Source organism: Pan troglodytes, chromosome 5, assembly GCF_028858775.2.
Source record: "Pan troglodytes isolate AG18354 chromosome 5, NHGRI_mPanTro3-v2.0_pri, whole genome shotgun sequence".
Classification (NCBI taxonomy): Eukaryota; Metazoa; Chordata; class Mammalia; order Primates; family Hominidae; genus Pan; species Pan troglodytes.
The window spans coordinates 155,311,846-155,336,940 of NC_072403.2; the positions used below are offsets into that span (position 1 = coordinate 155,311,846).

The 25,095-nt window shown below is 36.1% G+C and overlaps 1 protein-coding gene across 2 annotated transcripts in view; it reads left to right on the forward strand.

Annotated features, from left to right (window-relative positions):
* The first annotated feature begins 58 nt into the window (after positions 1–58).
* Positions 59–25,095, forward strand: part of PEX3 (peroxisomal biogenesis factor 3) — a 38,609-nt gene continuing 13,572 nt past the window's right edge. For both annotated transcript variants that reach the window (XM_518776.9, XM_016956412.4), the window contains exons 1-9: positions 59–350; positions 8,314–8,445; positions 12,139–12,220; positions 17,355–17,398; positions 20,212–20,336; positions 20,634–20,700; positions 20,808–20,862; positions 21,411–21,579; positions 24,034–24,104. In XM_518776.9, the coding sequence (XP_518776.1) occupies positions 278–350; positions 8,314–8,445; positions 12,139–12,220; positions 17,355–17,398; positions 20,212–20,336; positions 20,634–20,700; positions 20,808–20,862; positions 21,411–21,579; positions 24,034–24,104 (818 nt within the window). In that variant the 5' untranslated portion in view covers positions 59–277. The remainder of the gene's footprint in view (positions 351–8,313; positions 8,446–12,138; positions 12,221–17,354; positions 17,399–20,211; positions 20,337–20,633; positions 20,701–20,807; positions 20,863–21,410; positions 21,580–24,033; positions 24,105–25,095) is intronic.

Here is a 25,095-nt window from a genome sequence, read left to right on the forward strand (position 1 = left end):
TCGGGAGCTATTTCTGAAAGGACCTGGGCTTGTCGGACCAGTGAGCGGCGGCGGCTGCGCGGCGGCAGCGACAGAAAGCGTAGCTGCTTTGCTGTAGTCCACGCCCCCTTGCCGCTCTGGTGACAGTCTCTGCGGAAAGTCGCGTTTGTGATTTCGGGAGAGCACAGAGCGGGACGACGGCGCTCTTGCTGGGTCATCTGGGCCAGGTGACGAAGAAACAGTTTCCTGGTGAAGCAGCCCCTCACCCCTAGTCAGCCCACACCCCTAGGGCCTAAAGATGCTGAGGTCTGTATGGAATTTTCTGAAACGCCACAAAAAGAAATGCATCTTCCTGGGCACGGTCCTTGGAGGTGGGTGACAACGTGCTTGAAAGGGGGCATTGGGAGAAGGGGGTGGGAGAGGTGACTTTTTCTAAAATAAGGACAGGCCGGGCGATCCTAGTCTGGGATATGGAGAGGGGATTCGATCAACCATGGGATGAAAAGGGAGGTGGCCAACCTCCAGGGTTCTCCCATCTCTGCAGTTGAGAAATGCCTCTGTGCCCTTTGCCCTGTCACCGACTCTTAACTCTGTTTCTCACCTATCCTTTTTTCTCACGGACCTTTGGAGAACTCATCACAGTTTAAGTTTCTGTTTCAAGGCAACATTCTCTTACAGGAACTTTTTTAAAAAAATTCTGCTTTCCTGTGAGATTCTGCATTTCTCCTTGGCACTCTTGATACTTTGGCTCTCACCCTTCTCAGGAGTTTAATAATAATCTAGGGAAGTTACCTATAGGCTGCACTTCGGGTGGTGGTTAAAGTCGATTTGAATTTTTGAAAACAGCGCAATTGTCCTAAAGGACTGAAAGATATGGATTAGATAAAGAAAAACAAATCAATATTTTAGCTCTGTTTCTGCCATTTTAGAATACAAACTATGGCAGTAAGAAAAATGCTTGAGGGATGTTGTGCAATCTTTCTCAGGATCTTCAAGGTTGGGATCATTGTAATCTAGCTGACATAACTGAGTTGCACAGGCCCAGAGGAGATTTAGAAACAGATAAGATAAAAATCTTGAGACGCTTTTCCCTCATACAATGCTCATGTGATAACATTCAGGGATTTGAAGGAGGGAATAAAAGCTTTGTGAATTATATGAAAAGGACATCTAGGAACTATAAAAGAGGAAATTTGTTAGAACTTGAGTTTTTGAGAAATAGTCTTATCACTTATTATATACTATGTTTACAAAAGTACTTAAAATCAAGAACAGAGTTTCCCAAAGAATTTGGTTGGCTTTTCTCTTAGTATTAGATTGTATTCTGTTCTCCCCAAACAATTTGAAATTAACAGTACGTATTAGATTGTATTCTGTTCTCCCCAAACAATTTGCAATTAATACCTTTAGCATCAATAGTTCAGATTTTGGTGATGCTTGAAAGTTTGAAACAAAGTTCTTGTTGCTGAGCCAAGGATGGTGTTTTGCATGTCTCTGAGGTCTATCACAAATCAATAATAAGCATATGTAAATTTTGAACACCTTCGAGAAATCCTTTATATATTAAAGGTATTTTCTGATATCTTCAGTCGCTAGTATCTAATGTGTATTTAAATTATCCTAAGACTACAGAGTCCATTTTATTTATAAAAGCTAAAAATATATGTGTGATTGAAGAAATACAAATAAAGTATTTTTGCGTTTACTGAAGGAAGGAAAATTATCTCTTTAGCGATCTCAGAAGGAATACTCCTTCAGCTTATGGAACAACTTTGTAGTAGATTAGAAATAATCACAGGGGAAGCAAAAGAGTATACTTAAAAGAAACTTATAATTTTTTTAAAAAAACTAACAAGAGCTTTATAGTTACAGAATAAGAGGAATGCAAAAAATAGAAAAGTTCAGACAGCCAGAAAGAGAAAATAATCCTAGTGTTTTATATCAAAAAAGGAGTCAGTCTGAAAAGAAAGGAAGAGTAGATGACCGTGGTTGGCATTTGTTTGAGTCTCATATTCTTTCTGCTTCAGGGAGAAAGTTCTACAGTGTGTTAGATTTTAATTAGTCTAACTTAAGAAATACTTATCAAGTGCCTGTAATGCTGAAGGTAATATGAATGGAAATACAAGATTTATATATTTTTAATAGTAACAGCTGCTATTTATTGGGTGCCCACTTTACGCTGGGCATTGTGCTAAGCTCTTCCTATTTAGGCAGAATGACAAGAAGACAATTATTATTATCCCCATTCAAAAATGTGGCAGCAAGAACCCTAAGAATTTAAGAAACTTGCCTCAGGTCTCAGAATTAGTGAAGGGGAACTGGAATTCAAACCCAGGTGTGTTGGACCGCAAAGCACATTCTGTTTCCATATTATATCACTGTGCTTTCATGGCCTTTATAGTCTGGTAGGAAGGAAAAGCAAGTATACATGTAATTAAGATACAGAAAAACAAGAGAGGTGAAAAAATGCTGTACAGATCACACTGGCAAGTAGCATATGCAGTTGTGAAAAATCAGAAAGAATTTCATGGAAGAAGAGACACATTTTGACAGGCTTGAAAGCTGGGTAGTATATCAACAGGCATGCTCAGAGAAGTTTGGGCATTCAATAGTGGGGGAAGTAAGTAAGTAAAACCTTGAGTAGCAGGCCTTCTTAAGTAACAATTTCTGTTTCCTCGAATTTTGGGTGGGTAACTAATTGGTTTACGCGTTTGTATAATTTGACCAGTTTGGGGGGTTTGGGTGTGTTCGGGTTTTGTGTTTTTTTGTTTTTTTGTTTTTCAGACAGGATCTTGCTCTGTTACCCACGCTAGAATACAATGGTGTGATCATAGCTCACTGCAGCCTTGTTTTCTCCTTTGCTAGCTTTACAATGTAAGGCAAGTAGAAAGGCTTCCTGACATCTTCACACTTTCCTCACTCATGCGATCCTCTCACCTCAGCCTCCCAAGTAGCTAGGACCACAGGTGTGCACCATCATGCTTGGCTAATTTTTAATTATTTTGTAGAGACAGGGGTCTCACTACATTGCTCAGACTGGTCTTGAACTCCTGGCCTCAAGCAATCGTCCTGCCTCAGCCTCCTAAAGTGCTGGAATTACAGGCATGAGCCACTGAGCCTGGCATAATTTGACCAGTTTGTGAAAAGACTAGAGAATTGACTCCCAAACTTTTTGATCTAAGGTCTCCTTTACACTCTGAAAAATTAAGGACCCTCAAAAGCTTTCTAAATTTTATATCTATTAATAGTTACGATATTCAAAATTAAAATGAAATTTTTTAAAATATTAATTCATTTTAAAATAATAAACCTATTACATATTAACATACATAACATTTTCAAAAAATTATTGAGTGTCATTGTTTTACATTTTGCAAATCTTTTTAATGTTTGGCTTAATTGAAGAAAGCTGGATTCTCATCTCTTTCTATATTCTGTCAGTTGTGGTATCACACATCATGTAACCTCTCAATTACTCCACTGTATATGCATGAGAGAATGAGAATGAAAAAGGCAAATAACATTTTAGTATTATTACAAAAACAGTTTTGATTTTATAGACTCCCTGAAATGGTCTTAAAGACCCCAGGGGTGCCCATGCCACACTTTGAGAACCATTGCACTGGAAAAAGTTTTGGAGAACAGAGAGCAACCAGATTGATATTTATTGACTTACTGGTTTCTGAAAACCTCAGAACATTGACTTGGATTTATACCTTAAATCCTGTAATCTCTGGCTTCTTCACATTTTTTATTCATTCATTCATTCATTCTGTCATTGAACAAACATTTGAATGAGAGTAAGTGACTGATCTCACTGTACTTTACTCTGGAAATACAAAGGAATAAGACAGATCCTGACTTTGAACTCATGGTACAGAAATGGAAATAAAAGTAGTATGATAGTATAGTACAAAAATAGAGCAGGGTGTTGTGGGAGCATTGATGAGAAGAAAGTGTGAAGATGTCAGGCAAAGCTCCATAAGGAAGAATTTCTGCTTAAGTTGTAGAGCTAGCAAAGGAGAAAGGACACAGAAGGAAAAAGAGCAATTCAAGAGGTTCAGCAACATTGCTTTTTATGAATGAAACTGTATTTCACTATGGCTATGGAAATGAGAAGTGGCAAAAGATTAACTTGGAAAAGTAGCTAGAGTACAGATTGTGAAGGGCCTTATGAAGCCATTCTACATAATTTGGACATTATCCTTTGTATTGGTGCTTGCTAGAGTTTACTATGGATAAAAAAATCACTTAGGGAGCTTAATAAAACATAGGATCCTTTATTCCAGATTCTGATTCTTTAGGTTTAGAGTGCAGTTCAAGAATTCCTTAATTCAGCAAATATTTATTGCGTTCTAACTGAGTCCCAGTCAGAGTTTATGTACTGGGGATGCAGCATCATGCAAGATAAGACATTTGGGGGTATTTTCTTTTCTTTTCTTTTCTTTTGAGACGGAGTCTTGCTCTGTCGCCCAGGCTCGAGTGCAGTGGCTCGATCTCGGCTCACGGCAAGCTCCGCCTCCCGGGTTCACGCCATTCTCCTGCCTCAGCCTCTTGAGTAGCTGGGACTGCAGGCGCCCGCCACCACGCCCGGCTAATTTTTTTTTTTTTTTTTTTTTTTTTTTTTTTTTTGTATTTTTAGTAGAGACGGGGTTTCACCATGTTAGCTAGGATGGTCTCGATTTCCTGACCTCGTGATCCGCCCACCTCGGCCTCCCAAAGTGCTGGGATTACAGGCATGAGCCACCGCGCCCTGCCCATTTAGGTGTATTTTCAAGGAGTGTCTTTAAAGGCTACATTTTTAGTTGTCCCAAGTGATTCTAATGTAAGTGGAACAGGGAAACCACATTAAGAAATGATGGCAAGATATTGAAGGATTCTAAAAACATGAGTGATATGAGATTTATGTTTTAGAAAATCACTTTGCATATATAAGATAGGTTAAACAGGTGTGTGACCAGAAACTGAAGAGTTAGGGACCTATTGAACCAGTTCAAGAGCATTAATTTTTAGAGTCTAAGTGGTGACAGTGATAAAGAAGTTGTAGATACTTGGCAAGATTTAGAAAATGTGTCTGAAATAGAATCAGAATACTGTAGTAGGATTTTGTGATCTGTTGGATTGGGAACAATAGGTTATTTTCAAACTTTTTTTGAAATTATTAACCTTGTGAAATAGTTGCATTGTAGGGATTTTCATCCAGAAAGAGAAGACTAAGAGATGGTTTTAAAACAACTGAATTGTGGAAAGACTAGAAGTCTTATTTTACTAGTAATGTTATTAATGGAAAACTCAAAGCATTTGACATTTATTTTTTAAGGTATTTAGTAAATATTTTCATTGTTAATACATAAAGTCATAGCTACAAAAGAAACATTAAAGCTCATATAATCCCAGTCTTTCATATTGTGGATGAAGAAATTTAGACACAGAGGGAGGAAGGGACTTTCTCAAAAGTCACATAACTACTTGATACCAGAGCCGTCAATATCTCCTGTTTTCCAGGCTAGGCTGCCAGTCGAGTATATAGATAGTCATGAGCTCCATGTTTTAGCTAATGAATTACCTGTCCTCATTCTTATTTTTCTAAGGGAACAAATCTGACAAAATCAGAATTTATGAGCCTGGATGAATTAGACCTTGTATAAGAACTTAGTTCAGTGCTAAAATCAAGAAAAATAATGGATTGTGTGATTTTAGCCTGATTTGCAAGTACCACAAAATGGGCAGCTTAAGCAACAGAAATGTATTATCTTACAATCCTGAAATTTAGAAGTCTAAGATCAGGATTGGTTCCTTCTGCAGAGTGTAAGGGAAAGATCTATTCCAACCCTCTCACCATGGGTCATAGATAGGCATCTCCTCTGTTTTTGCTTTGTCTTCCCTCTGCAATTGTCGATGTCCAAGTTTCCTTTTATAAGGACAAGTCTTATTGAATTAGGACCCACCCTAATGACCTCATTTTAACTTGATTACCACTGTAAAGATTCTATTTCCAAATAAGGTCACATTCTGAGGTATTGGGGCTCCCATGGCAATTCATTTTCTTTTTTAGTTTAGTTAGAATATCAAAGTGTGGCTAACGAACTACTCTGTAATGTTCACATTCTCATTTCACGTTCAGGAAAATTTCACACTCAGGAAAACTGACTTCCCCTCAGATATAGACCAAATGTACACACTTATATCATACTGCCTATGCTGAAATGTGTTAAATAGCAGTTCCTAAAAAAAAATCATCAGATTTGTTGAGACTCTGATTAAAGCAGTGGACCTTCTCCCCAGAGAAACACACCAATCAAATTTACTATTGTTAAAGAAAAAAATTCTTAGCTGTGCAAAAAGTGTCATCTTAGTGTTGATTTTACAGTATAATTTGAGAAATAATCATTTTACATGTAACTTTCAGTAAGCTGTTGTGCAAATAAGATACAAACAATTCCTTCAGATCTATTATGTCAGAATTGCCTGTCATAGAGTAACTTTGTGAAATGTAAGTCAGTTTCCTTTGTTGGTATTGTAGCACTATCATCAGTTTCTTTAGAATGGAGTACAGGAAAGGTAGCCATGTAGCCACTTATATGAACTCTCATTTCTTCTTTAAGCTTGGTTATAATACATTAATTGCATATAAACATAGCAACAGCAATCATACTGTAGTTCTAATTGTTTTTAGCACATACCCTTTTACTGAACTACTATTTTTAAGAATATGTAATATCTTATCAGTTCACCTATAGCACCTGTATTAGTGAAAATAATTCAGGATATGTATTTGTTTTGCAGTTGCTAGAGGGCTATCCACTTTCTACCTGTGACAGACCAAATCTAATTACTTAGGTCATGCACAATTCTTAGGTTATGTTTAGTAGATACTGGGGGTCACAGACAGTGGGAGGTAGGTGAGCATTAGTTAATTCCTTACAGCCTTGCTCTCAGGTTATAATGAAACCAAGTTCTGGCACACTTAAAAACATCTACTGGCAAACAGAGATTAAAAGTAACACAACCTGTTCTGTAAGCTTATTGAAGTCCCAGTGTTCTGTCCTTGTTTCATGCTACCGCAGAACTGCTTATAAAAGATTTACCTGAAGAAAATGCAACAATATTCTAGCTGTAGGATTTGGTTGGCTACCTGGTTAACTCAGTTGACTAAGAATCCTTTGAACTAGCGGCTAAGGATCCCAGGCAAAGGTGAAGGACTTGCTTGATTCGTATATTCTAGTTCATATGAATATTACTAAAATGTTTTAGCTAGTCCAGTATCTTGAAAACCATTAATTTAATCTATGAAAATCCATTCCTGATAATCATTATGCTAATCAAAAATATTTGGTGCTAATCAGTGATAAAAGCTAGTTGAAGAGCTTAAGCTTTGGAATGTGGCTTTTGATCAAGTGTGGCTAACTAACCACTCTGGAATGTTCACATTCCCAGCTAGGAAAACTGACTGCCCCTCAGATATAGACTAAAATGTACACATATATATCATACTGCCTATGCTGAAATCTGTTAAATCACAGGCCACATGACACCACCTATATTCTTATCCTGTGGTGTTAGAATTTAGGAGTTTCTGTACCCTCTTCCCTCTTTTTTTTCCAGTTAAGTTACTAATTTTTAGATGAGAGAGTTGTATTTTCTCTCCTTATCTCAAAGAGATTTTTCTAACACATGGATGGATAAATAGACTTCTGCCTGACTACCTTTCTTTCATTGTTCCTTTTAAAATTTTTTATCTTATATTTTTAAAAAGCATTTTGTGTTCACTGAAGAAAATATAGAGGACAAAATGACCTGTTATCCCACCATTCAGCAATGATCATTTTTTATTATATTTTAGAAATTAAAACTCACCTATTTTTTGTATCTGTTTCCATTAAAAAAAAAAGTAACATTTCTGGGATCTTATTTTATCACCTAACAGTATAACGTGGATATTTCCTTGAGTCATTATTTAGCAATGTGGTTTTTAATAACTACATAAGATTTCGTTGTATGGCTAGACTATCATTTATTTAAACAATTCTCCATTGCTGGACATGTAGAATATCTCTAGTCTACTAGTAAAGGCACTGCCAGACTTTTTAGATTTAATTCCTTTCCCTTCTTCAAACCTGGTCCTTATGTGCCCATCATTTCCTCTGTCATTGGCTGTAAAAATGCTAATTTCCTTTTCTTTGGGCCAGTCTTACAAAATTCTTTATTTAGGTTTTAAAAATGTAATTTTAGCTATCCACTAATATAAAACTTATAATTGCATAAAGTAGGTTAAAAATACTGTGTAGAATTTTTGGTACTCTAATGAATATAGTACTTTTTTAATGATTGTAGGAGTATATATTCTGGGGAAATATGGACAGAAGAAAATCAGAGAAATACAGGAAAGGGAGGCTGCAGAATACATTGCCCAAGCACGACGACAATATCATTTTGAAAGTAACCAGAGGACTTGCAATATGACAGGTAAGACAGAGAAATATTTATACATGTGTAAAGTTGTTTGATGGTTGTATTAATTTGCATATCACCGGGATCAAATTTAGAGGAAAAGGCAAAGAAAAGATGGTAAATCTAGCAAGTGTTTGAATGATTTAACTGAATTACATCATTTTAATGTGAATTTTAAAAATCAGTTCATTCACTTTATTTATTCATTCAGCAAATACTTGTATCCAGGCCTGGGGAAGCAGGAAGTGAACAACAACAACAAAAAGCCCCTGACCTTTGGAGTTTATATTCTAGGGAGAGGAAAAGATGATAAACAACAAATAAGTAACTTTAGGCAGTGATGGCTGCCATATGGAACATAAAGCCATGTGAGGGCTGGAACGTTCTTTAAGACAGGGGATCAGTAGAGTCAGGTTTCTTTGAGGTAACATTTGAGCAGAAACCAAATGTTACAATGGAGGGAGCCATGTGAAATGCCTGAGGTGGGAACAAGCTTGGTACTCTCAGAACACAGCAAAAAGGCCATGTAGCTAGAGCAGAATGAACAATGGCAGTGATAGGAAACAAGGCTGCAGAAGTAGGCTTGATCCCATCGGGCCTATGGGCCATAGGAAAGAGTCATTAAGTTTATTAAATTTACAGTAGGCAACTATAGACCTGTGAGTCGTCCACAATAGTATACACTCAGGCAATGTTAATTAATGGCAATAATTTAACCTCCAGAGCTAGAAACATAGTCCTGGGAGAATGCCATCACAAAATCAACCTGCCCATATTTGAAGAGAACAGTGTGTCGTAACTGGCATAACTGAAGAATTAGTTCTCAAATTCATGCAAAGCCTGTTTTTCTTTTCTATTGTTTAAAGCTTACTCATTTCTCTAACATTCTTTCAAGAACAATTAATTTAGAAAGAATTTATAAAGGTACATTCTCCTTATTTAATTTTAAAATTAGAAATTTTTTAGAGTTAAAGGCCTTTATTATTAGTTTACTTACCTCATTTTACTTGAGGCTGACATTAAGAAGGGTAAGAGGCACATCCAAAATTACAATTGGAGTATGATTTTTAATATTTGAAGTAGTAATACTCAGAAAAATACCTTCATTCTACAAAGCGAATAGTAATCATAAATACTGTACATAATGACAATTCTGAGAGTAAAATGAACATTATAAAAGCCACTTCATAAATATTTTGTGAGGCCGTGATGAGATAATGCCTATAAAGTGCTTGATGTATGATAAATACTTGGTAAATGATAACTTTTTAAATTGACATTTAGCATTCAATATATTGGCACTGCCTAGGACATTTTAATGAATTTTTAGGGAATGGTCCATTTCTGCTTATTATTTGAATTTTCAAAAAATAATAAAATGGGCCAGGCATGGTGGCTCACGCCTGTAATCCCAGCACTTTGGGAGGCCGAGGCTGGTGGATCACCTGAGGTTAGGAATTTGAGACCAGCCTGACCAACGTGGAGAAACCCCATCTCCACTAAAAATACAAAATTAGCCGGGCGTGGTGTTGCATGCCTGTAATCCCAACTACTTGGGAGGCTGAGGCAGGAGAATCACTTGAACCTGTTAGGTGGAGGTTGCAGTGAGCCGACATCACACCATTGCACTCCAGCCTGGGCAACAAGAGTGAACCTCTGTCTCAAAAAAAAAAAATAAATAAAAGTAAAATGTAGCTGCTGGGGTCTTAAAATACATCTCAGTTTGACATGGACGCTTGTGTCAGTTTGGGTCCCCTGGGAAGCAGATGCTAGGATGGGATTAGATGTACAAGAGATCTACTAGTAGAAATGCCTGTAAAGGATAAAGGGGAAGGGAGGCAGAAGAAGGCAAGCGAAGCGTTTAGGCCACAGTGCAGGTCTGACATTTGTGAAGGGAAAAAGACAAGGAAGGAAGAAAGATTAGGCAAGAAGAGTCTCAGACTACAGCACAGTTCTAAGAAAGCATTGGGAGACCATGAAGAGTCTGCAAGCCAAAGTTTCTGGTAGAGGAGACCTGCAGAAATGGGCCTGCTTTACTGTGCCCATCCAAGCAGTGTCATTGGCTGGGAGCAGTGCAAACATGGTGATGGATCCAGAGCAGTGGCAGATGGGGTTGTCAATTATGTATGCTCCTCCAGCAAAAGATAGGGGTCACACGTTTCCATGATGCAACCCTAAGATGAACAAATAGCTGACTATAGGCAATTAAAAGTAAAATATTTAATCTCTAAGAGCCAAAATATAGGTTCAGTGAAACTTTCCAAATTAGCTTTCTGCACATTCTGCATTTTTTGTACAATTCATAACATGAGCAATGATAATGGTGTTACAAATAATATCAAATTTCTATTCCTTTGGATAAGATGTAATTGATATACTAGAAAAAAAAAAGAGTGCTTTGGGGTAAATATAAGTAGTTTTCTTACCCAAGAAGTTTTCCCTTTTAGAATGTGGTGTTCATAGCCAGGTGTGGTGGCTCACACCTGTAATCCCAGCACTTTGGGAGGCAAAGGTGGGAGGATTGCTAGAGCCCAGGAGTTCAAGACAAGCTTGAGCAACATAGTGAGACCTCATCTGTACAAAAAATTTAAAACATTAGCTGGTCATGGAGGCCCACGCCTCTAGTCCTAACTACTCGGGAATCTGAGGCAGGAGGATCGCTTGAGCCCAGGAGGTCAAGGCTGCAGTGAGCCGTGATTGCACCACTGCACTCCAGCCTGGGTGACAGTGTGAGATTCTGTCTCAAAAAGAAAAGGAATGTGGTGGTCTTCATATTTTTTCATTTTGTTATCATTACTTTTTTAGGGTTTAGAGACTCATTTTACATTTTTATATATGTATTCCTCCATTTCTTTTTTTCTGTAATCCCATGACAGATTCTTATTCTCCAGCATTTCTTATTCCACATGTAGAGCCATAAATAAACTCCTAAAAATTACATGAAGTTTTTTCCCCATAGATTGCTAGTCTCATTTCATCTTCACATTATTCCTGGGAGTAAGAAACAATAACAAACAACAGCCACTGACAAAACTAAAACTAAAACTCAGCAACTTTTAGTTTCTAACCCAGTGCACTTTTATTTATGTTATAATAAATGTTTATTGCTTTGTAGTATTACAAACAGTAAACATGTACAATAAACAGTAACAAATAATACCCACTGACAAAACTAAAACTCAGCAACTCTTAGTTCCTAACCCAGTACACTTTTGTCTAGGTTATAATAATATGTTTATTACTTTGTAGTATTTAATAAACTTTTTAAAAATTAGAATGAAAAATGAAGGAAAAAGTATAGCTGAATATAAAAATGCTTTTGATCATTGTCATTAAATCAGAAGTAAACACTTTTGTAAAAAATTTGGAGAGTATGGAAAAGAAAAAAAAGGAATTCTTCATAATCCATAGCTCAAAGACCACCACTGTTAAAATCTGAGAATAATTCTATTGTTTCTTCTGTGTGTACTTGTGTTGCTGTGATCATAATGTTTGTATAATTTTGTTAAATTACATAAGCAGATAAATGATTTGTTAGGATATAATCGTTTTATAATAATAATAATAATTTGAATCGTCTAGCCCTGACTTTCCCTTCTGACTCTTGCTAGTTGCTAGCCCTATCATATAGCCTAAAACAATGCGCATTTCTTAGTGAGGGCAGTCATATCACTTGTGACCTTTTTTATTTTTTTGTTTGTATTACAGTGCTGTCCATGCTTCCAACACTGAGAGAGGCCTTAATGCAGCAACTGAATTCCGAGAGCCTCACAGCTCTGCTAAAAAACAGGTAAATGCAAGTTACAGCATTTTCTGTTTAAGCACTACACTTAAAGTTTATAGAATGAACTGATACACTTTTCAAAAATCTTTGTTATTTTTCTATCTAATGAAAGTTTATATAGGCTCAGTAAGAAAAATACTAACTATATCATTTAACCCACATTTAATTTTGTCTATGCTCTACTTTTTTGCATAAAGCATTCAAGGCAATGATATTTGTATGTATTATTTTTCATATAAATAGACCTTATAGCACTTTGAAATTGTTCACAAATTTAATTATGCAGTGCTTGTGAAATGTGTTCCTGAACCAGATGCTGTGAAGCTAACAAAGTTACGTTAAATATTGTGCTTCTTTCTGAAAGAGCTTACGGTGTAATACAGCATGTGAACATACGTTTTAAATAAATAAGATATACAGGACTTATATCTTAAATTACTAACAAAATGAAATACAAACATAACATGAGCATGCAATACTAATAATTTACATTGCCATGGCAGTTTGCTGTTTCCAAAAGCACTTTCACATATGTAACCTTGTATATTGCATGTAGCATGTGTTGGGGTATTGTAATTTGGTATGATACTGTATTAGTTTGAGAAGACTTCCAGCAGGAAATGGCTTCTTATTTTGATGACAATGATGGGAGGGTGGGCAGGGAAATGGTTTCACTAAATAAATGTTAATCATTGTGGCCTTCCTAAAATAATCACTTGCCTTTAATCACCCTTCAAATAGCCAGGGGAAAAGTAGTTCTATTTCTAAACTGTCTCACTGTGCTAGCCCTGGTGCTAGGTACCTTCCATATATGCTCCCACTTAATTTACACAATATCCCTGTGAGGCAGTTACTATTATTCATTTTGCAGTAGGAATTGAGTGCTCAGACAGGCTACATAACAAGTGGGGAATTTTTTTAAAAAACACTTACTATATTCAGAGAATACTTCCCAAAATAACAGTGGATTTGTGTACTTGAGATTTCTTTTATCTGATTAAAACAATGCTAGTGATGAGGGGTTTTCCATTTTAAATTTCTTCATTCTTAGAGGTAGACAGACCTTCCTTCCTTCTTACAGATATAAGGTTTAGCTTATAAATTAGTTCATACAGTTTTATGAAGAAGAAACATATAAGCAGATTGCTTTTGATCAAATAAATAATTACCATTTGTGTGTACATAGGTAGGAATTGAAAAGAAGTAGATTTTAATTTCCTTTTTGTCATGATGAGAAGGCAAGACAAATTAAATAAGTGAATAGCATTTTTATACAAGCAACATAATACAGAAAAAATAATCGTGGTGGCATTCTTCCTTCTTGGTGAATCTGTTTCCTGCAAGGCCCTATGTTCCATGTGCTTTAGGGGATTTAATAGTTAAGATCAAGTCTCTTTAAGACCTTTTCATCCAAAGGAGGAAGTAGACTAAATAAATTATCGTAATTCCGGACATAATTAGTGCAATGACAAAAAGTAAACGGAAAATTTAGGAGTATCAAAAAAACCAAAGGATTAATTTTGATAGATTATCCTGGACAGCTTTAAAGAAAAGATGTGATTCTTTTTTTCTTAATCGGTACACAGGGAGGAGAATTTCTTAAATTCTGGAGAATTTAAGGTGGGCCATAGTTCTCCTCATTCAGTTTCCTCTTTAAATATCTCAGTGTTACTTCTTCTTGGCTTTCTTTTGATTTGAAATTACTATTTGTAATTTGGTGGGGGGAGAAGGGTAATATCCATTTGAAAAATATTTGCATAAATAAGGGCTTGATCCCTTACAAAGTGTCATTAAATAAGGCCTCCAATCTTATGACTGCTTTTATATTAATTTTATATGAGACTCTGGTCTCATATAAGCCTGTCGAGCAAGTTTTTTTTTCTTTAAACTATTTGTGATAATAACTAAGATAATAACTAATGAGAAATAAGTAGATGATTTGATAGTCTTATTTTGCCAACTTCATAACAGCAAATAAACAGTTATCACTGTTTTTGATATTTGGCACTCTTCTTGAAGACTGATAATGGCAATGAAGTTTCAATGGCAAAAACAAAAAAATCTTAAACATCCTCCATCATAAGAGAAGTAGAACACTTCGAAAAGATTCGTTTAATTCTCTTTACTTTTTATTTCTCCATGAAGGTATTTTAGTGACATTAAAGAGTCTGGTTGTATTTAACTTGCAGTTGATTTCCATCAAACAAATCATTTGAAAGGAATATTTGCGTTGAAGGTACTTTTCTCTGTTCTACATAGATTTGGAATCTTTTATGTAGATTTTGGAGTTTTTAAAAAAAAATAGTATCAGTATTTAAAAATCTACTTTTAAGGTCTAATAATGTTAAGTGTAAACATGAAGAAATGTCCTGGGTAACTATTACTGTCTTCTCCCACCAAAATCATCCCAAATAAAATACAGTTTTTTGTTCGTTTGGTTTTGGTTTTTTTTTTAGATAGAGTCTTACTCTGTCGCCCAAGCTGGAGTACAGTGGCACAATCATGGCTCACTACTAAGCACTTTCTATATTGAAATTTTCGGAACCACTGTTTTCTTATCTTTTTTCTTTTAGAATTTTTATAAGAAGTACTTAGAAATTTTTCTGAGGGAGCATTCAAAAAAGAGATATGAGTCACTTGTGATACATTAAATACCTCACCTTTGAATTGTGGTTGATTCCCAGTTTAATCCGAATACATATGACATTCTGCCGTGAGTCTTGAACACTAGATTAGATTAAGGTTGCAGCAGTGTCTTGCATGAGTTACTCAACACATTTTCTGAACCTGTGCCATCTAGGAAAGAGGTAACTGAAACTATAGAGTCTGCTCATTGGCAAAGAAAGACAAGAAGCTAGTAGTATCTTTAAAATTGTAATAGTAACTCAATTTCTTGTTGGAATGCAAATTTATGTCTGAAAGTAATAATAAAGAATATGGATTTGTGTTTTCTATATCTGTGGGGTTTTTTTATTTCATGTTTTCTAGTAATTTATTTTTATTGTATTTAACAAAAGTGCTGCTCTGTGACAGATTGGAAAGGAAAAGGAAAAAAAATGGATCCTTCCACTAGTGGTTTGAAAAGCACTAAACTACCTCCACATAGTACATCCATACAATGGTGTACTATACATTGGTTAGAAGAGAAAAGTGGCTACCATCTGTATACAATAGTCCCATCCACCTTATCCATGGTTTCACTTTCCAAGGTTTCAGTTAGCCATGACAACCATGGTCTAAAAATATTAAATGGAAAATTCCAGAAATAAACAATTCCTAAGCTTTCAGTTGTGTGCCATTGTGAATAACATGAAGAAATTTCCCTTTGTCCAGCGGATCCATGCTGTAGATGCTATCTACCTGTTAGTCACTTAGTAGCCATCTTGGCCATCAGATTGGATGTTGAGGTATTGCAGTGCTTTGTTTTTAAGGAACCTTTATTTTACTTAATAATGGCCCCAAAGTGCCAGAGTAGTGATGCTGGCATATTACGGTTGTGCTATTTTATTGTGAGTTATTGTTGTTAATTTTTTACACTGCCTAGTTTATAAATTAAACTTTATCATAGGTATATATGTATAGGATAAAACATAGTATATGTAGGGGTTGGTACTATCTTCAGTTTCAGGCATCTACCGAGGGTCTTCAAACGTATCCCCCAAGGATAAGAAGGGACTACTGTAGTACTATGGAATGATTTCCACAAGATATATTGCTATATTTTTAAAAAGGTAAAGAAAAATGTGTATAATATTTTTCACTTATCTAAGGGGGCAGATATAAATGTATATATACATATTCGCTTATATAAAGCAAAACAATGGAAAGTTTAAGCATTTTTTAAGTCGTCACCTATGAAGAAGGGAGAAAATGAAGGGGGTTAGGAACAGACTTTTTTGAATATACCATATTATATAAATTTGACTTGGGAACCATATAAATATTTAATATTATAAAACTATAGTGTTTAAAAAATAATGTCCAAAAATATATAGTACCATAAATCAAATTAACCTAAATATGATTCTTGTTGGTAGTGTAACTACAAAGACAGAAACTGTGCTAAATTACTTTGAAACAGAAATTTCATGTATATCCTTAGTAGGATATATACTCTTCACACACAAAGAATTGGAAAAACAGAAACCTTAAACTCTTTTACACTGAGACTGTTGTGTATAGAGTGAGGGATGAAGCAAATTAGTAATTATGTTGCTTTCACCTATTTTTTATGTGGACAAAAAGAAACACAGATGTAAGATCAATGAGATTAAGTTAAAAACCTTTTGACTAATTTTAGACTAATTTTCTAAATTTTGACTAATTTAGAAATATCAGTATGAATTCATGATGTATATTACCTTTTTGATCATATGCACATATAAATAAATAAATAAATAAATAAATAAACATTTGTTAGCTTAGTTCACTGAAAAAATCTTAGAAATAATGACCTACCCAGTAGCAATGAACATTCTGCATCGAAGGTTTTGGTCTCTACCATTTCCTGCTATGAGAAAACAGGACCCAATGAAATTGGTGATATCAAGTCTGCAGCAAGAATTAAATGAGATGAACCCAGAATAAGTTTTCATGTCAGAAACTGTAGATACTATAAAAGACTAATAAAAGATCATACAAATCAAAAGGATTCAGGAGGCAATGTGAATAGTCTTCCAGAAGTGAAAGATGGGCAGTTTGAACATCGATAGAGATAATAACTACAGTGGATTGATACACATGAAATATATGTGTAAATTCATGTGTTTATGATCGTAAAACAAAAAAAACTTCATATTTACCTTTGAAGGATTATAGGACCTACTTCATTATTTCTAAAACAGCAAGTTAGGGAAAAGAAAGAAATATTTCCTCTGCATTTCCTATATGATTTTGTAATCTATCTATACATAACACTCAAGGAGAAAAAGATTGTAAGAATATATACCAGTTAAAGTGGTTGTTATTGATTACTGGAATTAAAATTTTTTTTTACCATATTTTGTGGGCTTGCTTTTCTGCAGTTATGCTGTGTTGCTTTTAATTTTTTTAAAAAAGTAAATATAGATCTATAAAATTCAGAGTTTTCTATTAGATTATCTAGATTATTATTTTCATATTTTTTAATTTTGTTCTTTAGGCCTTCAAACAAGCTAGAAATATGGGAGGATCTGAAGATAATAAGTAAGCCTGCATATTCTGTGTGACAGCACATCCTTAAAATATTTATAAAGGGAAATGTTTGCATTCTATTAGGATGACTCTTCTTTACCTGCCTTTTAGAATTGTTGTTAGTATTAAATAATATAGTACAGGTAAAGCAAATAGATCAATGTCTGGTCATAGAAAGCATTCAGTAAATGTTAGTGGTAATGCTATTGTTATTATGATGATGATGGTAGGTAAAATTGTCCTAGACTACATATGCCTTTATTAGGTACTGATATCTCTAATGTACTTTAAAGGAAGTTTTTATTCCAATCCAGATCATAGATTTACTTTGATATTGTATTGTAAATTTTTGTTAGTGATAAAAAATTGAAACAAAAAGCTAAACTAGGGCCTACACATGTGCTTGTCTCAGAACTGTTATCCTGTTTTCCCATCCATTCAGCTAATCCTTGTCAACAGAATGATGCTTAAGCCTTGCCTATTTGTTTGTTGTTGTTGTTGTTGTTGTTGTTTTCATTTTTATTATACTTTAAGTTCTAGGGTACATGTGCACAACCTGCAGGTTTGTTACATATGTATACATGTGCCATGTTGGTGTGCTGCACCCATTAACTCGTCATTTACATTAGGTATATCTCCTAATGCTATCCCTCCCCTCTCCCCCGACCCCACGACAGGCCCCAGTGTCGACAGGCCCCAGTGTCGACAGGCCCCAGTGTGTGATGTTCCCCACCCTGTGTTCAAGTGTTCTCATTGTTCAATTCCCACCTATGAGTGAGAACATATGGTGTTTGGTTTTCGTCCTTGCAATAGTTTGCTCAGAATGATGGTTTCCAGCTTCATCCATGTCCCTACAAAAGGACATGAACTCGTCCTTTTTTGGGGCTGCATAGTATTCCTTGGTGTATATGTGCCACATTTTCTTAATCCAGTCTATCATTGATGGACATTTGGGTTGAATTCCAAGTCTTTGCTATTGTGAATAGTGCTGCAATAAACATATGTGTGCATGTGTCTTTATAGCAGCATGATTTATAATCCTTTAGTTATATACCCAGTAATGGGATGGCTGGGTCAAATGGTATTTCTAGTTCTAGATCCTTGAGGTGTCACCACACTGTCTTCCACAATGGTTGAACTAGTTTACAGACCCACCAACAGTGTAAAAGTGTTCCTATTTCTCCACATCTTTTCCAGCACCTGTTGTTTCCTGACTTTTTAATGATCGCCATTCTAACTGGTGTGAGATGATATCTCATTGTGGTTTTGATTTGCATTTCTCTGATGGGCAGTGATGATGAGCAGTTTTTCATGTGTCTGTTGGCTGCATAAATGTCTGCTTTTGAGAAGTGTCTGTTCATATCCTTTGCCCACTTTTTGATGGGTTGTTTGATTTTTTCTTGTAAATTTGTTTAAGTTCTTTGTAGATTCTGGATGATAGCCCTTTGTCAGATGGGTAGATTGTAAAAATTTTCTCCCATTCTGTAGGTTGCCTGTTCACTCTCATGGTAGTTTCTTTTGCTGTGCAGAAGCTCTTTAGTTTAATTAGATGCCATTTGTCCATTTTGGCTTTTGTTGCCATTGCTTTTGGTGTTTTAGTCATGATGTCCTTGCCCATGCCAATGTCCTGAATGGTATTGCCTAGGTTTTCTTCTGGGGTTTTTATGGTTTTAGGTCTAACATTTAAGTCTTTAATCCATCTTGAATTAATTTTTATATAAGGTGTAAGAAAGGGATCCAATTTCAGCTAAGCCTTGCCTATTTGAAAACAAACCTTTCTAGTTCCCTGTAGTTCCTTTCAGCTTTTATACTTCCTTTTCTGGGGGGTGACGGGAGATGGAGTCTTGCTCTGTTGCCAGGGTAGAGTTCAGTGGTGCAATCTTGACTCACTGCAACCTCCGCCTCCTGGGTTCAAGTGATTCTCTTGCCTTAGCCTCCCGAGTAGCTGGCTCTACAGGTGCATGCTGCCATGCCCAGCTAATTTTTGTATTTTTGGTAGAGACAGGGTTTTACCATGTTGGCCAGGATGGTCTTAATCTCTTGACCTTGTGATCCGCCCGCCTCGGCCTCCCAAAGTGCTGGGATTACAGGCATGAGCCACCGTGCCTAGCCTATGCTTTCTTATAATCCTTATGACCAAGATTTCTACATTCCCTTTCTTCTCTTCACTCCCTCACGCTTTGATGCACTACAGCCCTGCAGCCTGGCTTCCACACCTGTGTCTTCACCTAAGCAGGTCTCTCAAGCGTCAGTAACAACTTCTGTGTTACCAGATCTGCTGGACATTTTCCTTCTGCTAGGACTCTCGGCAGCAGTCAACACCTTCACTCTCTCCTCTGTTTTGAACACCCTGTCCTAAGCTACTGGGAGGCCTGTCTTACCAGGCTTCCCCAGTCTTTCTGTACTTTCCTGTAGTCCTTAAACAGGCTCATCCTCCTCGGGCTGCCATTGAAGGCTTGAGTTCTTCCACACTCAGCCTTCTTCTCTTACTTGAAAATAGCTCCATTGACAACTAAGAGTTCTGAAGCTACAATTCTTTGTGCTTCCCAGACTTTTCCTTGTTTTCCTTTCTAAGCTAATAGTATATACCTCTTTCACCTAATATATTTAATTGGTTATTGTTTCAATTAAGGGATCATACCTAATTTTTATTAAACAATTGTGAGGAGAGACTGAAATATTTTGAGTTGATATATTTTTATACTAGAAACAGTTGTAAATATGTTTTTAAAAGTCATCTTATGAAAAAATAACCTTAGGATGGTTCATGATTTTACACATTTGTATTAATCACAGTACCAAATTGTTTTCTTTTCTCTGTGAAGGTTTCACAAGAAGTATTGTGGCTGTATACAGTACCTGTATGCTGGTTGTTCTTTTGCGGGTCCAGTTAAACATAATTGGTGGATATATTTACCTGGATAATGCAGCAGTTGGCAAAAATGGCACTGTAAGTTTAATAGACTTAAATAGACATTGTTCTTTCCCTCAGGAGGTTCAAAGTTTAACTTATTTATCCTGATAACAATTTCTATGAAATAAATATTTTTATATTTCATGTGATTGTGAACTTTTAGTATTATGAATAATTTTTATATGTTGAAACTAGAATTTTTGGTATGTTAAAAATTACTATTTTTCCCGTCATTTCAGATCTTGAAAAATCTCAGCCAAAGTTATATTGAAAACATTTCTTATTTACCAGTTTAAAACTTGGATAATTGAACTGTATTTCTGTTTTATACAGACAATTCTTGCTCCCCCAGATGTCCAACAGCAGTATTTATCAAGTATTCAGCACCTACTTGGAGATGGTAAGATTCTTATTTGTGACTTTTATACTAATTTTAATTCATTTATTTTTATTATTGAGGAATTTTTAAACTAAGCAAGGCTTTTAGGTTTGTTTTTTCTTTAATAGGCCTGACAGAATTGATCACTGTCATTAAACAAGCTGTGCAGAAGATTTTAGGAAGGTAAGGCATTTTTCTTTGACTTTTCTGACTTCTTGATTCTAATGAGTGAAAGAAAATTAGAATTGTTCTAGTGTAACCAGTGACTTGACAAACGGTGATTTGTGAAACTCTTTGTAATATAATCAGATACCATCCTAGGATATTGCATTGTGGGATCCATTTTCTTTATCTTTTTTTTTATACAGAGGGGAAAGTTTTAATGTTTCATTGTTAATTGATTGATTTCATACAAATCAGAAATATCTGGGTCATGAGATAAAAGACCTACTTTAAAATCTGCCTCTGAGGCTTTTACCTCCCATTTATACTAGTAATATCTATAATTACAGTAGGAATTCTCTTATGGAATCCAGAGAAATACTTTTCTTGGCTCTGTAGTAATGGCCCTTAACTAGTGGCTGATTTCGTAATCCATTCTATTCCAGTCAGCAGTTACAGGTGTAAGCAGAAGAAACAGGATTTTAGATAGTAGCCTGTTAAGAAAAGAGTGTATATAGGATGTGTTGTATAGTTTCTATTTATCCCAATTCCCTTTTCTCTGTTTCTAGTGTTTCTCTTAAACATTCTTTGTCCCTTTTGGACTTGGAGCAAAAACTAAAAGAAATCAGAAATCTCGTTGAGCAGCATAAGTCTTCTTCTTGGATTAATAAAGATGGATCCAAACCTTTATTATGCCATTATATGATGCCAGATGAAGAAACTCCATTAGCAGTGCAGGTGCTTAATTCATAACCATTTAACCAAACCAGTTACTCTATTCTTTTAAAATTTTACTCTCTTGAAATTTTGATTTCTGAGTCTCTTGAAAGGTAAGTGATTGAAAAGCATATATTTCAATAATTGAAGTAAAAGCCATTAATTTAGAAAAACAGCCATTATGAGTGATTTCTAGTAAGAAGCACTTAACAATTTTAGATATTCAGTACATTTTTATTATCAGGTATGTGACAGTAGATACTGTGATGTATTCTGGAGATGTAAAATGTGTAAGACATGTTCATTACACCTGGGGAACTGAAGATACAAATTCAATTGGTGGGCTGCAGCGTATTTTTGTATCAGATCAAGTAGCAGAACATAGAGCTGAAGGTCAGGGCAAGATTATAAAGAGCTTTATATGCCAAGATAAGGAGTCTGAACTCCAATTTGTAGACAAAGAAAGGTAGATTTTAACCAGTCCAATAACACAATCACCTTTGCTTTTTAAAAAAGTTAATGATGAAAGTACAAAAATGGACTGAGGAGGTTATAGTCATCCACTTGAAAAACAATGTCTAATCCAAAAATTATCAACTATAGTGTTGCTAAACACTGGTGTGTCCTGGGTAGTTGTTACGTAAGTTATTCATTGATTAAAAATAATAAAAATGCCAGATTGCAGGTTATGGCTCATTTCCTAAATTAGTAGTTTTTCGTTTGTCTGCTGGTTTGCACTCATTCTTTGTAATTGGGAGAACAGCTCTTACTTGACAACTGGAAAAGCCTTAGAACAGAGAGGCCCCCTATGCCATACCTCAGCAGAGAGGCCATGTTAGAACAGAATGCCTTGTTTTCATTGCCTGCAGGATTTCCCATTGCCAGAGACAAAGATGAACCTGTTTGGGTGCTGAGAGATCCTACATTCATGAGTAGGCCAAAAAAAAAGTTGCATCCCATTTAAGGAAACCCTGTAACTTGAAAGATAGAGACTAAACTGATCAAACAGAACAGATGGAACAGAATTAATGAAACAGGAGACAACTTACAAAATAGAATCTCAAGGAGACGCAATAAGAGTATTAAGAAATCTTTTTAGGACTCTAAAGTAATTTACAGTTTTCAAAATTCAAAACAGGACCAAAAAGAAAACAAAAGGACAGATGAAGAGAGAAATGATGGACCAGATCTTACTGAACTGAATTAAAACCTGAAATTTAAGATTGAAAGGACACATAGAGTCTCAGACTAGATTGATGAAAAAAGACACACACATATCCTGATAAAATCTCTTACTGATAAAAGAAAAAAGCATAGGAGGTTGACGGGGAGGATCACTTGAGTCCAGGAGTTCAGGACCAGCCTGGGCAACATAGCGAGATCCTGTCTCTAAAAATTAAAATTAAAAAAATCAGTCAGATGGGCATAGTGGTGCATGGCTATAGTCCCAGCTACTCAGGAGGCTGAGGAGGAAGGATTTTTTAAGCTCAGCAGTTCAAGTCCGTGGTGTGCTATGGTTGCACCATTGCACTCCAGACTGGGCAACACCGATCTGTCTCTTAAAAAAAAAATGCTTTGGGAGGCCAAGGCAAGAGGATGGCTTGAGGCCAGGAGTTCGAGACCAGCCTGGGAAACATAACAAGACCCTACCCCTACAAAAAAAAAAAAATGAAAAATTAGTATGGTGGCCCATGCCTGTAGTCCTAACTACTACTTAGGAAGCTGAGGCAGGAGGATCACTTGAGCCCAGGAGTTCGAGGTTGCCTAAGCTATGATCATGCCACTGCACTCCAGTCTGGATGACAGAGTGAGACCCTTTCTCAAAAAAATAATAATAATAAAATTAAATTTAAAAAAAAGGCCGGGTGTGGTGGTGCACGCCTGTAATCCCAGCACTTTGGGAGGCCGAGGCAGGCGGATCACGAGGTCAGGAGTTCGAGACCAGTCTGACCAATATGGTGAAACCCTGTCTCTACTAAAAATACAAATAAAAATACAAAATTAGCCGGTCGTGGTGGCGCACGCTTGTAATCCCAGCTACTCAGGAGATTGAGGCAGGAGAATCACTTGAACCTCGGAGGCAGAGGTTTCAGGGAGCCAAGATCATGCCATTGCACTCCAGCCTGGGCAACAGAGCGAGACTCCATCTCAAAAAAAAAAAAAAACCCAGACCTCTGCAAACTCAAAACCTATTTCTTCTTTGTCTGACTATACTAGAAATCTATCCAAGAAGGGCCAGATAAACAGAGCTCTTACTAAGTATAATTTTACTTTTACTCATGTCTTAAATTCTACTTATTTGCACACATAAACCATTACAGGTTTTTATTTTGGTGGGGGAGGGTCTAACTTTTTTTATTGTTGATAGAACATAGACTTAGATTTCCTAAACTCTTTATTTATGAATGTGATTAGTTTCATCATAACCCTGTGCTAATGTTTGAAAACCTTAAGTGTGACATTTTAATTCTATAGGCCTGTGGACTTTCTCCTCGAGACATTACCACTATTAAACTTCTCAATGAAACTAGAGACATGTTGGAAAGGTATGTATACTTCATGTAACAGGAAAAATATGTGTGTATGTTGAATGCACTTGAGACTATTTTTTAGTTTTTCTTGAACAACATGGTCGGTATAATATTATATTAAAATTAAATTTTTGACTCTGTTCCCCAGCCTTTAGATAAGATTTCCTACTCAAACTGGAGGGAAGCAGGGATTTCTTAGGGTAACTCAGCTACTAACTCTACTATCTGAATTCATCGAGTTCCAGTCTTTTGTTTTTCCTCAGTAGGATTGTCCACTTTTTTCTTATTCAGATTTCCACCCCATCATTTCATGAAGCTCTGGAGAAGGTCATCAGTGATCTTTTGCCATATCCAATGAACCTGTAATGTTCATCTTACTTGACCTTTCTCTGATATTTGACACTGCCTTTCTTGAAATTCTTTGCTCACATGACTTTCATGACAGTATAATCTATATTTTTCTCCCACCTCTCAAATCATTTCTTAGATTTTTCTATCTCTGTCTTTCCTTTAAACATCAATGTTTCCAACCTGGTGCAGTGGCTCATGCTTGTAATCCCAGCACTTTGAGTGGCTGAGGCGGGTAGATTGCTTGAGCCTAGGAGTTCAAGACCAGCCTGGGTAACATGGCAAAAACCCCATCTTAAACAAAAGAAAAAAAATTAGCCAGGCATGGTGGTGCACACCTGTGGTCCCAGTTACTCGGGAGGCTGAGGTGGAAGGATCACCTGAGCCCTGGCAGGTTGAGGCTATGGTGAGCCGTGATTGCACCACTGTACTCCAGCCTGGGCAACAGAGTAAGATCCTGTCTCAAACAAACAAAACAAAACAAAAAAAGCCATCAGTGTTTCCCAGGTATTTGTTCTTTCTTCATTGGCAACTGCCTCCCAGGCAATGTTTTATACTCCCATTACATTACTATGCTAGTAGTTAAAGCCAAATGTGTATAGCCCTAGTCCTCCACCCTCAGGAGCTTGTCTGGATTGAAATTTCTACACTTCATAGA